The sequence below is a fragment of the Mustela putorius genome, unplaced genomic scaffold (assembly GCF_011764305.1).
Source record: "Mustela putorius furo isolate JIRA1106 unplaced genomic scaffold, ASM1176430v1.1 tig00000242_pilon_pilon_pilon, whole genome shotgun sequence".
Taxonomy (NCBI): Eukaryota; Metazoa; Chordata; class Mammalia; order Carnivora; family Mustelidae; genus Mustela; species Mustela putorius.
The window spans coordinates 12,050,909-12,064,591 of NW_025421325.1; the positions used below are offsets into that span (position 1 = coordinate 12,050,909).

The 13,683-nt window shown below is 40.0% G+C and overlaps 1 protein-coding gene across 10 annotated transcripts in view; it reads left to right on the forward strand.

Annotated features, from left to right (window-relative positions):
* The first annotated feature begins 3,310 nt into the window (after positions 1 to 3,310).
* Positions 3,311 to 13,683, forward strand: part of SLC10A7 (solute carrier family 10 member 7) — a 254,159-nt gene continuing 243,786 nt past the window's right edge. For 5 of the 10 annotated variants that reach the window (XR_006606249.1, XM_013059153.2, XM_045078339.1 and 2 more), the window contains exons 1-2: positions 3,317 to 3,657; positions 10,697 to 10,779. Coding sequence is in view for 9 of the 10 variants with exons in the window: in XM_013059153.2 (XP_012914607.1) it covers positions 3,558 to 3,657; positions 10,697 to 10,779 (183 nt within the window). In the remaining variant the exon portion in view is untranslated. Of the gene's footprint in view, positions 3,658 to 10,696; positions 10,780 to 13,683 lie in introns of all 10 variants that reach the window. The other 5 variants (XM_013059150.2, XM_004758018.3, XM_013059154.2 and 2 more) reach the window with 2 other exon arrangements.

The following is a 13,683-nucleotide window of genomic DNA, read 5'->3' on the forward strand; positions in this document are numbered from 1 at the left end:
CCACATCACTCTCCTTCACTGATTCATCTAGCTACTCTGGTCTTTGAATTCCATGGTGTCACGTTCTTCCTTGCTGAGCAATAGCTTTCTCCCACCTGCCTGCTCATCCTTTTGATCTCAGGAGACCTTCCCCACTGTAGATTATTCACAACATACTGTTCCTTTCCGATGGCAATTTGTAATTACATGTTTGTTTACATCTGTCTCCTCTACTAGAGTATAAACTCCTGAGGGCAGGTTTTGTCTTTCTTTGTTCATAACTGAATGCACAACATTTACACATGCTGGCACATAGTGGAGACCATTAAATAGCTGTTCAATATACAAATATAATATTTACTGAACAAGGAGCATTTCTCATTTGTCTTTTACAGATGTGTGTTTTCACATGTACATTTTCACTGGGATGATGTCAGGTGAAGTGGCAGTGGTAATAAAGAGAAAAGACTAAGGTGAAGAGAGAGAAGAAAGAAAAAAATGACAGGGAAAAAATGAAAGAGAAGAGTGATAGAAATATTGAAGAAATAGTAACGGAAGAAAGACAGGGCAGGAAGGAGCTTACAGTGGGTTGAACAGTGGGCACCCCCCAAAACAGGTCCACATCTAATCTCTGGAACCTGTGAATGACTCCAGTTCTAGTTTTCTAGAGTTGCCAGAACAAAGTACCACAAACTGGGTGGCTTGAAACAACAGAAATATATTCTCCTAGAGTTCAGGGCAGAATTCAGGAATCAAGATGTCAGCAGGGTTGGTTCTTTCTAGGGGCTCTGATGGAAAAATCTGTTCTTTCTCCCAAATTCTGGTGGTTTGTTTCCAAGGCATAATCCTTGACATTCCTCAGCTTATGGACACATCACTCCAGTCTTCTGCTTCCGTCTTCATATAACTTTCTCCTCCTCGTGTCTGTGTATTACCACATGTCCTCCTTATAAGGACACCAGTCACTGGATTTGGGACCCATCTTAACCCAGTATTACCTCAGCTAATAACATCTCCAAGACTCAATTTCCAAATAAGATTACATTCGGAGGTTCCAGGTGCACATAAATATTTGGGGGGACATATTCAATGGAGTACAGTCACCTAAGTTGGAAAGAGGATATTTGCAGGTGTTAACTAGGTTAAGGATCTTAAAATGAGATCATTCTGGATTATCTGGGTGGGCCCTAAATTTGATGGCAAATACCTTTATAAGAGACACAGAGAAGAGGAAACATAGAAGAGAGGAGGCAATGTGAAGACAGATGCAGACACTGGAGTGATGTGGCCACTATCCAGACACACAGTGGAGAAGATGATGTGAAGATGAGGGGCAGAGATTGGGATAATGTGGCCATAAGGCAAGGAAGCCAAGTTATGCCAACAATCACCAGAAGCTGGAAGAGGCAAGGAAGAATTCTCTCTTAAGAGCCTGCAGAGGAAATAAGGCCTTGCCAACACTTAGACTTTGGACATTTGGTTTCCAGAGCTATGAGAAAACATATTTGTTATTTTAAGGCAACCAATTTTAGATATTTGTTAGGGTAGCCATGGGAAACTCATATAGGTCTTACAGTAACAGAACAGAAATTGCAGCACACCATATTTTCCTTTAAGCACCATTAAAAACAAACAAACAAAAATCTTTCCCATGAGTTAGATTTTGCGATAAACAGATCAAAGAGCTCTTAGTAAATAGGAATTTGCAAGTAGCCATAAAATTAAACCAGTGCAATTCTCTGTAAGCATAACATTTAATGATTTTTTTTTAAAACACAAGAACATACCTTCAATGACTGAAAATAACTGTGTTCTAAACTATCTTTCATCTCCACTTATCTGGTGACTGCCTGATAATTAACATCAGATTTCATCACTGCTCATGTACTTTCTTTTCTGTTTTCAGGTTAAGTTGTTTAATGTCATCTGTGTCTTCCTCTTAAGTTCTTTTTATCTTGAGTTTCACTTTTTGCTATTCTGCCTGATGTATAATTTGATGACACTCCATACTGTGTAACCTACAACTGGTAGCGTAACTGCACAAACTGGCTTAAGCTTTGGGAAAACAAGTCATGTCATCAAGTTAAAGCTAAATAAGTAGAGGACATTTCCAAATGAGTCTTTCAATATTCGAATAAATCAGATTTAAAGGCTGGAATCATTGAACCATCCCAGAAGGCTTACAAACCTGAGGTTCCACAGTTAGATGCCACACTACTTCAAAATGTCGGATAATATTTTATTTGTTCATTTATTTCGGTGCATATTGGGGAGCAGCTGAAGTCCATCCATGAAATGATCAATGTCACTGAGGTGCCAGAAAACACCTCAAGGGAGAAACTTGGAGGGCCAAAGGAAGGTGGGAATTCCCCTCTATTCGGTTCCTCATTTTTTTTTTTGGCTTTGAGGTCCCAGGCCCCCTTCCCACAGTTGTCCGGCTGCTTGGATGGGCAAGGCTTGAGGGTCAATCAAGAGAGTGCACTCGGGCACCCTCCAGACTCCTTTGCTCCCACATCACCCTGCCCATCCTTAGCTTCGCTGTGGAAGGAGTTTGAGCTTTCACGGTTGCCCCCAAAGGAAGACCTGGTCCCCAGCTCCCGGGAGGGGACTGAACGCTTGCAGACCCCCCCCAATCCCCAGGGCCTGCGTGGGCTCGGGGACTCGGAGCCGAGCGTCCAACACGCAACGGACCAGGCTGGTCCCGCCCGCCCTCCCGGGATGGAGAGGATCCTGGAAGGCAGGGGTCTTGTGGACTTGGGCGTTGGCTCAACGCGCAATTTTCAACCCACCCTCGGGGCTAAAACGCTCCGAGAAAAGCAACCACTTTCCCGCGCGGACCTCGGAGCGACTCTAACTCCCCGGGCTCCCGCGGAGAACCTGGAGACCGAGAGTGGCCTCTCCTTCCCCCCGCGCACACGTCAACGCCGGCGTCGGGGAGCGTCGTAATGCCCCGAAGAAGCACGCCACAGAAAAATCCCCCTGCACCCTGCCGCCGCTGCTGTCAGCCGAGAAATTCCGGCGCAGACTGGATGCTAGCCTTTCCCGCAAGTTCAGGGTGAAGCAAAAGAAAGTTTCTCCATAGATGTGCTTCAGGGACGCGGCCATCTGTGCCTAAAGGTTTAGTCTGAGCGGGACCCTTGATAAGCCTGGGTGGCTGTGAAGCCTAATGTCGTTCCGAGAAGCAGTCATTCCTAAAGTTCCTCAGGTCCTGGCGGTGGCGAGTCTGTCAGTCCTAGCCTGTGTTGGCCAACCTGGCCCAAGTGTCCGCTTTAGAGCGTTTGTGCTTGGGAGCCGAGGCCAGAGCTGCCGTGGTGAGGTGCGCGTCTATTGTGAGGCGCGTGGTAGTGATGGCGGCGCTCTGTGAGACTTTCCTGTCACTGGATACTACTACTCCCAGCCCTCCTCAAAGCCGCCGGAGCAACCCCCTGGTCTTTAGTTTACAAGTGGCAATTTGACTTGCTCTGCTGCATGTCTGGAGGGACCGCGGAAAGTGTGGAGACGCCCCGGGGATTAAGCGATCTCAGCGTAAAAAGAAAAAAAGCCAAACAAATAAACAAAACCCACCCACCCTAACAAACATGAGGCTGCTGGAGAGAATGAGGAAAGAATGGTTCATGATGGGAATAGTGTTGGCGATCGCCGGAGCTAAACTGGAGCCATCCATAGGGGTGAATGGGGGTAAGTGCTGCACCTCCGAACGCTCCATCGGGATTCCCACTTCAAAACTAATTTTCGAGTCTCGGAAAGGAGGGGAGACCGTAGTCGGGAAGTGGCTGCTTCTCTCAAGAGCACCGACCAGCTCTGGGTGTCCTTTGGCCCTTTAACTGATGTTTTAATTTACCCACCCCAGAGACTGTAATTAGGAACGGGGCAAGAGAATTTGAACGCAGGTTGCCTTTTCTACGAGCAATCAGTGAGTATCCTTAGTGTTAAGGAGTGAGCTTACTGAGAATGAAACTTACTCCTCCTGCCTTCCAAGTAGCATCCTGTCCGGAGGGACGCTAGGTTGCCAGGAGTTCTTATCTATCTTGGAGTGGCCACCATTACCTTGTCTGTTTCCGGATCCCACCCCTTCCCCGCCCCCACGTTTAAAAAAAGGGGTGGGGGAAGGAAAAGAGAAAGGGATACCCCTTCATCCTCCAACTCAGATTTTGTGGCCCACATGTTGCAGAGTGATGATTTGCTGCAATTGCCGCCGCTTCAGAAACTCCCGAGCCTACTGACACGTTGCACTTTTTCATTACAGGACAGTACTTCCGTGTGCTGCCCGGACTCCGTTGTTAGTGCTCAACAGATACAGCCTGTGTTAGGCCATGTGTAGTGTGTATTTTGGCAGGGAAATGTAGGCAGGCTAAAATCATACCCAGATTTCTGAATAGTGGGAGCCTTGTAATGTGGGGGGTGGGCATTGGTGGAAACGGCTGGAAATATCATTAGTCTTTGATTCTCCTCCCTCTTTCCACCCTTAGACAATCATGCCCTACTTTTCATAAATATTAATTGAATTTCCTCAGTTCATTTTCTTTTTGACCTTGTCAGTTTCCACCTTTATTGACAGTTTTAATAGGTCAGTCGTACAACATACTTCCTAATCTTTTAGGAAGTGTTCGGGAGGCTGTTTGAAGTTACATGTACCTCTTGTTGAAACATGTTGGAGGTGAATGAAATGATCTCTCTTTAGAACAGTGGTTTCTTCTACCCTCTGCCCTCAATTCCTCCATTTAGAAATAGCTTCAGGGAATATTTTAAAAGGAATTACTTGAACAAAGATTATGAGGATTAAAACTTTTTATTTATTTTATGTTTTTTCTTCCTGTGTTCAACTTAGTACAAGATGTGTAGAATATGTAACTGAGAATGAGGCTGATATTCATCATGGTTTCTCCTTCTGAAAATATTTGACCTGACTTCTCTGTGAATGCTGGTATTTCAAGTTCTGCCAAATGAGTACCCTCTGTCCCTGGAGCTAGCTGGATAGGCAGAATTAAAGTTATAGTGTCTTTGTAGTGATCAGGAATGTATACTTAACTAGCTTCAGTAGCACACTTTCTAGCTTATGGTCTTAGGTCTCTTATTTGCTCATAAGGTATAAATACAGGTGATGTATTATCTTTATGTTTAAATCTGCAGGGGCTAGCTTTGGCAAAATACTTTTTATCTTAACATTCCCAAGATGCTGTGGGAAGAAGGGTTCTTGAAGGCTGAATCATTTTCCTAGGGCTTCTTCAAAATGAAATGTGTAAGATGGATTCTGTAATCTTATTTGTACCTTCTGACTCTGCTTCTTGAAGTTTTGCTACATTATCCTATCTTAGAAATATTGCTTCTGATTTTTACTCGTACTTATGCCATTAATCCAGGATAATTCTCTTCTTTGTTTAATTATAAGAGTAGAATGTTAAGAGCTGAAAGGGACCTTTAAGTATTTTAAGCCAACAAGCTGCTTTTACAGTTGAAAATACTGAGACCTGAAGTCAGGTGACTCATCCTTGGTTAGTTGACTAGATCAAGGAAGAGGCACTGGACACCAGGGCTCTCCCTTTTTTTCATACTAGTTGCAAAACCCATACAAATATTCTTGGCAAAAAATAATTTGCAATGAATATTCAAAAGAAGGGCTCTATGCAATAAAGACATTGTCAGTGCCTCAATTTTAGCCCAAAAGAGCAGAACAGAATCAGCTAATATTAAATAACAATGTGCTCATGTGATTTGATAACTATCCATGTGTAAAAGTTAATTTTTCCAAAAAATTAGAACAAATAATTGCTTGGAATTTCTTATATAGGCTGTCGGGCTAAATTCTTGATAATTCTGTTGAGCTTTTAATTGATCTTCCTACCTGTGAAAACTCTTAAGTAAAAATAAACCTCCAAATAGTACCAAATAACACTTTCATTTCACAAGTTAAAACAACAAAAATCTAGGAATAATGAGAGGAATGGTTGCTGAAAATGTGTTACATCTTGCTCTTTAGAATGGTCAAAAGCACGTCTTTTTTTTTTTTTTTTTTTTTTTTTTTTTTTTAAGATTTTATTTATTTGAGAGAACGAGAGAGCAAGAGAGAGCGTGAGCTAGGGGAGAGGCAGGTAGAGAGAGAAAGTCAGACTCCCTGATGAGTAGGGAATCTGATGAGCTGGGAGCCCCATTTGATTCGGGACTTGATCCCAGGACATGACCTGAGCTGAAGGCAGACGCCTAACTGACTGAGCTACCCAGGTATCCCCAAAGCACCTCTTTGTACTTGTAATTTTTATTTCAATTTTTTTCCTTGTAATTTTTAGTCATGGGTTCCATTTATGAGCTCTGTACTTGGCAACTGTGATTTTTAGTGCATTTACATTGACTCAACAATTTTCAATAGAACAGTTTCCTAGACTCTTTTAAATAGGAAAAGTTTTGGTAGTCTTAAATTTGTTAATATGTTCACTTCATCTTTACCTGGATCAATACCTCAATGACTACACTCTTCATACTAAAGTGATTTAATTGCAAGACTGCTGCACTTAGAAGTATTATACCTATGATCTGACCTCCCTTTAAAAACAGTCTGTCAGCCAGTAGGTAAGTTATATATCACAGGAAATTTATAGGTAACGGAAACCTGAGAGTTAGAGAAGTTGAATGACTTTCCAAATGGGAAAAAGCATAACATGTACTAGCCTAGATAATTTAATTCTTAGTTCACTGTCCTTTTTACTCAGGTACCTTTCATTTTTAAATATGTAGAAGACATTGAAAATAGAGAGCCAGGGTAAATGTAAATGTGTAGATTCTAAAGTGTTGATAATCTGTACCAGTTCCAGTGCAACCCAGGGAAGCCCTGAGCTATGCACGCCTTAGAGTTTACCAAAGTCTTAACACTGTGCTAATCATTATCTGGAAGAGAAAGGTTTCCTTCTTTGGAAGTACCGAATAAGTTTCTTATTTCTACCTGCATCTTAATTTAGATTACTGACATTAATAAGACATAAATCCTAAAATCAAACTGCTTTGTTTTTCCTTTAAAAAACATAAACAGACACATACTGAAGCTTAAGTGTGTTAGCATTAGTATCTTAGATTAGGTTTAGAAGTGAAATTTATTTGCTGATGAGTAGGATTTATGAAATGGTAATAGTTTTTTGCATTCTTAAGCATTCCAAATCATTTTCTTTTATCCATTAAAAAGCATGGATTTGGGGAACCCAAGAATTACGTTATTTTTTTTCTGGCTGATTTTTCTTCTGATTTTGCTACCCTATTCCATTTTCACAGAGAAACTTTTTTTTTCTTTTGTTTAAAGGAAAAGCTAAAACTTTTATTTCTACTTTGAACTTTATAGCCATCTTAAGATTCAGATCTTATTCAGATCTATTTTGGTGACATGGAGGATATAATCATTATCTTAGACGTAGGCCAAATCTCATTTTTATATTTCATCTCAACTCTCACCTCTGGGCAAATATTTACCAAGTGTTTATTTTTGCCCTGTGTGACTTCTAGGTGCCCATTCCCAACTTGAGCAATCTATTAGCATTTTAGTTGATCACATCTCAAAGGGGCTTTAGGTTTCTCGAAATCAGAATTAATTCCTTTTTTCCCCCCCCATCTTTTTTTTTTTTTTAAGAGAGAGAGAGAGGTGGGGGAGAGGCAGGGGAAAAGGGAGAGAGAGATCTTAAGCTGGTTCCATGCCCAGCACAGAGCGCCGTGCAGGGCTGCATCTCATGACCATGAGATCATGCCCTCAGCCGAAATCAAGAGTTGAACGCTTAATCGATAGAGCCTCCCAAGCTTTTGAAAGGTACATTGTAGGAAGCCACTGAATATCCTCACCATGTTCTTCCATGGATTAAAGTTGTTTAGATGTGCATCTGATATGAAAGACAGTATACCCCGTCTCTAGAATTTAAAACATTAAAAGCCAGGAATCATTCCACTGAATTATGCTAATCAGTTCATAGTTTTGTGCATTTATGCGTGTGTAGCAAAGAGAGTTAGCTTTTTTTTTTTTTTTAAAGATTTTATTTTATTTACTTGTCAGAGAGAGAGAGCACAAGCAGGAGGAGCAGCAAGCAGAGGGAGAAGCAGACTCCCTGCTGAGCAAGGAGCCAGATGGGAACTCAATCCCACGACCCCAGGATCATGACCTGAGCCGAAGGCAACCGCTTAACCAACTGAGCCACCCAGGTGTCCCACAAGTTAGCTTCTTTAAAAAAGGTAGTTGTTGGTCAACTAAGGTAGATGCTTTAGCTGCTCCAAAGAAACATGCAGTCTAAGTAAACCATGTTCTTGCTGTGGAGGTACATCTTTGGACACGTCCCCTGCTCTCCCTTGCGACCACATTGCTAATTTTAACTCATCCTATATAGAAATTCTGGGACGTCACTGTGGTCAGAGGTATAGTAGACAAGAATTAGGTCTCATAAAAAGCAAGGGATTGGAGGAAAAGGAAAACGAGTACAAACAAAGTATTTAAAATTCCTGGAAGGCATTTACTTCCAAAACAAGTCAGATTCTTTGACTTAAAAATCTCTTCCTGAGTCAGCTTCCTCAGTTGTAGAGAAAATATTTCTTTTTTTTTTAATTAAAGATTTTTTTTTTAATTAATTTATTTGACAGAGAGAGATCACAAGTAGACAGAGAGGCAGGCAGAGAGAGAGAGAGAGAGGGAAGCAGTCTCCCTGCTGAGCTGAGAGCCTGTTGCGGGACTCGATCCCAGGACCCTGAGATCATGACCTGAGCCAAAGGCAGCAGCTTAACCCACTGAGCCACCTAGGCTCACCGAGAAAATATTTCTAAATGTGAGTTGCAGAGACAGATTCACTCACAAGTATAAAAAAACGCACATCTTTTCAAGTTTTGGAACACTTTTTCTGCCTTGAAACGTGATGTCTTTTGCACTTGCCTTCTTCCTTTTGCTCCCTTTTCTCAGATTTCAGCAAAAGAATTTGTTTAAATGCCAACTATTTATTTATTGCTATGTTTGAGAAGATTGTTTCTTTTTGTTCATTGGTATAGTACAAATGACTAAAATATCAGAGTTGTTTAGTATTTGCTGACTAAATGCTGATTTTTCCTGAGCTTGGTCTTATTTATTGAGCAATACCTGTGGGTATGATGGTGGGCTGCAGGGAACAGAGGAGCTATGGTTGTGGTCTTTTGGCATAAGGGAGGGCTCTTAGTTTCCTAGTGCTGCCGTGCCAGATTCACACAAACTGGGTGGCATAGAACAGCAGAGATTTATTTTCCAGAAATGATTCTGGAGAATGGAATTCTGAAGTCAAGGGCCATGCTCCTACTGAAGACTGGGGATGAATCCTTTCTGGCTTCTGGCTTGTGGTGGTTGCCTGCTGTCCTTGGTGTTTCTCGGCTTATGACAATATAGCTCCAGGCTTTGCCTCTTTCTTCCCCTGGCCATCTTCCCTCTGTGTGTGACTCTGTCCAAATTTACCTCTACTTGTAAGAATACAAGTCATTGGATAAGGGTCCACCATAATCCAACAAGACCTCATTTTGACTTGGTTACATCTGCAAAGAACCAGTTTTCAAATAAGGTCATGTTCATAGGTTCTGGGTGGATGTGAGTTTTGCAGGACACCATTCAACTCAGCATGAGAGGGTTGAATAGAATGCCAGATATGAGGTGATCACATTTTAAAATGTTGACATATACCAGTGTTTCTCAATCTCAGCACTATTGACATTTTGGACATGATAATTCTTTGTTGTTGGGAGGGCTGGCCTGTGCTTTCTAGGTTGTTTAGTAGAACTCCTGATTTCAGTCTACTAGATGCCAGTAACACACCCCACTTGCTGAGTTACAACAACCAAAAAGAGTTTCCAAACACTGCCAAATGTCTGTGGGAGGCAAAATAGCAGCTTTTGGAGGACCACTAGTACATAAGTACAAAATGGCGTTTTCTCAGATGACTTCTTTTAAAAGAATGTTGTTCTTTGCTTAACACATTGGGTCTTTAAGACAATTGTATATAGATTATAAAAAGAAGTATCAGGGTTGCTGCTGTTGTCCTCATAGCATTAACACATTTGGGGAGATGACCAACCTGATTCCAGAGAGGATTTTCCAGAGGGCAAAGATCAGGATTGTCTGGTTCACTACAGGGTAGCCAGGGCCTGCACAGTATAATAGTAACTAGAAACCTAACCTATTGTTAGTACTCTATTACTCTGTATCCCTTATCTTCCTTGCATAGCAAGTGTTCCTTCACAAAGTAAGTGCTGAATAAATATTTGTAGAAATGGACACCCTTGGGTGGAACTGAATGTGTGCGTGAATACCAGTTTTTATTTTTGGTAGCCTAGAAAGAGCAAAAGTAATATTTGGTAAAGAGAAGGGAACTTCTTCCACAGATTCTCTCGCTCTCTCCTTTTTTCTTTTCTTTTTTTTTGGTTTGGGGAATTTTGATTGTTACATAAACTCTGATGCTGTGGCAGATGCATTTAGGTCCTAATACTAAAGGATGTTGCCTATTTGCTCTCACCCAGGAGAGTGTTCTTCTGTGCTGAACTGGATAGCCATGGTCCTTCCTTCTGGAAAATCCCCTTCGGAGTTAGACTGCATCACAGCAAATGCTTAACCCTGTCAGAACAGTAGTGTATTAGGGCAACACTAAGACTTGAAGTACTAATTGCCTTCCCCCAATGGATTCTTCTTTCATACCAAGTTATCTGCTGGAAATTCTTATCTAACAGTAACTCATTTCTCTCTCTTTAGGACCACTGAAACCAGAAATAACTGTCTCCTACATTGCTGTTGCAACAATATTCTTTAACAGCGGACTGTCATTAAAAACAGAGGTACTGTCACCTATCGGGCATGTGATAAGCAGGGAGAAAAGTTTAATTTCTGCTTATTATTGTGAAATTTCAGAATCCTTTTGTAAAGGTGTATGTAACTATGGCTGAAAGGCTTCACTGTAACAAAAAATAACTTGAACTTCAGCAAAGGACTGTGTTTTGAACTTGTATATTATAGAAATTTTGTAGTTGAACAACATGGACCCTGAGGGTGTGGTTATAATGGGTATGTTTTTAATACAGCAACTGAACTGAATGAAGCATCTACTTTAGGTCTTCCTCAGATTATGGTGGTAGTGACTATGGTGGTGAATGCTATGGCACATTTCAGTTGTTTTTTAGTTGGGTTTCCATAACTTTTGTGGGTGAACTTTTGTTGTCAGGACTCATGCTGCTCAAGTGATACATGTTATGCTGTGACTTTTAACTAATTTATATGTTTTAAAGTATATCCTTTGATGGCTTATCTATTAAATCTTAATAAGTGTTTTAAGAGAGAAATTGGGATTTTTCATACTATGTCACAGTTCATCATGGAGACATGTAGGTAATATTATTTATTGATCCAGGTGTCGCTGAACATGGGATTTTCCTAGAATTAAAGAAATCAGACATTTTTAATATCCAAGAGAAGAATTCATAGAATTTATGATTCTCCAACTTATAATAGAAAGGAAAAAATGCCCATTTATTTTTGAAGAAAATTCTTAGGGTTTTAAAGTTCTTATTCTAAGATGCTTATTCTTATGTAGATAAGGAAATCTTAACTATGCAAGAATTTTTTTTGTGGAATAGCTTTAAAAGTTGAAATTTTGTTTCAGCATCATGTTGTGCTTTACTTATTTTCTTTTAAGTGTGATTTGAATGAGGACCAAATTTAGTTACCTCCTTCTTTGACCATTCTGTTGTTATCTGGTTGGTATAAATCTTCCTATTGGAGCTATTTTCTTTTAAGTGTGATTTGAATGAGGACCAAATTTAGTTACCTCCTTCTTTGACCATTCTGTTGTTATCTGGTTGGTATAAATCTTTCTATTGGAGCTATTTTATATAGATGGGGTCCCTGGGTGCTAACTGATAAATTTGTCTCAAAAATTCTGAATATCCTTACTACCTGTTCTTCTGGAAATAACTGACATGGAACGTAATTTCCTAAATGTGTTAAATCTAGTTTTTGCAAAGTGTATTGACACGAAAGGACTTTGATCAGTTCTTAGAGGACACAGATTTTTTTCTGTCAACATCTTCGTTCTATTGGTTCTCAAATATGGGACCTAGTGATACAGAAAAGTAGCTACTCCTATGGTGCTGGTCTGTTCTTCCTTGGAGGTTTTCCTGCTGGTCGTGGCTAATGTCCTTTGTGGAGCAGGTGCCTTATCCAAGTCCTCTTCTTGGGACATTGGTCTAACTGTGTCCCCTGGTGGTTGCTTAACGGCTACAGCTGTTACTCATGCCATGAGAAATCTGGCAAGAGACTTGATTCTCTCACTCCTAGCTTCTTGCTTAATGTGATTCTGTAAAGCAGCCAACTTTGGGATGCAGGAGTTTAAGAAGGAAGAATGTCGCAGCTTATCAGCATTTCTCTAAGGACCAAATTCTTCTGTAAACACCTAGGAAACCATCAGAGTCATCCTGCTAATTTGGATCTAATGATGAAATGCCTTAATCGTGTGCTTTATCACGGTATCTAAGAAGCCATCAAAGCCATTTTTTCCATCAATGGCCCTTTTCAAACTATACTACATTAAGTCATTTTCAGGATCCATTTAACTTAAGATGTTCTAGATTGCATCACTGTATAATGTTAAACCATCTTTAAGCCCCGCTAATTTTCTGGGCAACTGAACAGTTTTAAGCTAGGAGGTAGCAATCCTGTTATTTGTTTTCTAGTTAATAATCTTATATTTATTTCAGCTGGACTACTATTTTGAGCCCTATTAGAATAGTGTATTTTCACACACAGGAGATAGTAAATTATTACTGACTTGAGTTTCTTTGAGAGCATTTAAATTGGTCCCATTCAAGTTTGATTTGTACTGAACATTTCATATAGTATTACCCATACATTGACATAATGGTGTATATTCTAAAATTATTTTGCTAATTTATTAAAATATAAGGAACTCTGTGTTTAATACTTAATACTAAAAAGATTTAATGCTCTCTTTAATTTTATGACTATTGATTTCTATATTTTAAAATATCTGTTGAAATGTTTTCTGAAAATTCGTTGTATTAAAATCATTTAAGTCACATTTGAAATATATTTTATGTTTAACTAATTAGGAACTACAGTGTCAGAGGATTGGTCACTCAGCATACCATGGCAGGAACAATCTCATATAAACCTATGAAATCTCATAATACCTATGAAATGCCTGTGGCTACAAGGCACTGTGTTTGGTACTGGGTTGGAAACAAAGATGAGCAAAATGCTCAGGGCCTGGAAAGGGTCCTGAGTAGGGCAGAATATACAAGTCTTTCCTTATTTTCCTAAAAAAAATTATTTTGGAAGTCCTATTACCCTAGAAGCAAATATAGCAAATTTTAAACTTTAGGTTCTTCTGCTTATTTCCAGCCCAGAGCTATGAGACTGATTCTCAGGAAGTGAATCAAATAAAGGTCAAAGAAGGGTTAGAAGGGAAATTGGTATGTAATGGAAGTATTTCTACATCTCAGTCAGAAGCCCTGATTTTAAGCAATTCTTTATACTGTCAATGATAACTCTGGTAATCAGTGTTGGGAGTATCTCCTTAAGTTTATTTTAATGCAATTTGACCTGTATTACATGTGAATAAATAAAATGTCATGCAGAATCAACTTTTCGTTATTCGTGGTGGCATTTATCTGAGTGTGTGGCCCTAAATTCTGCATGGGTATGTATGGAGTAATACTGTTTTGAAT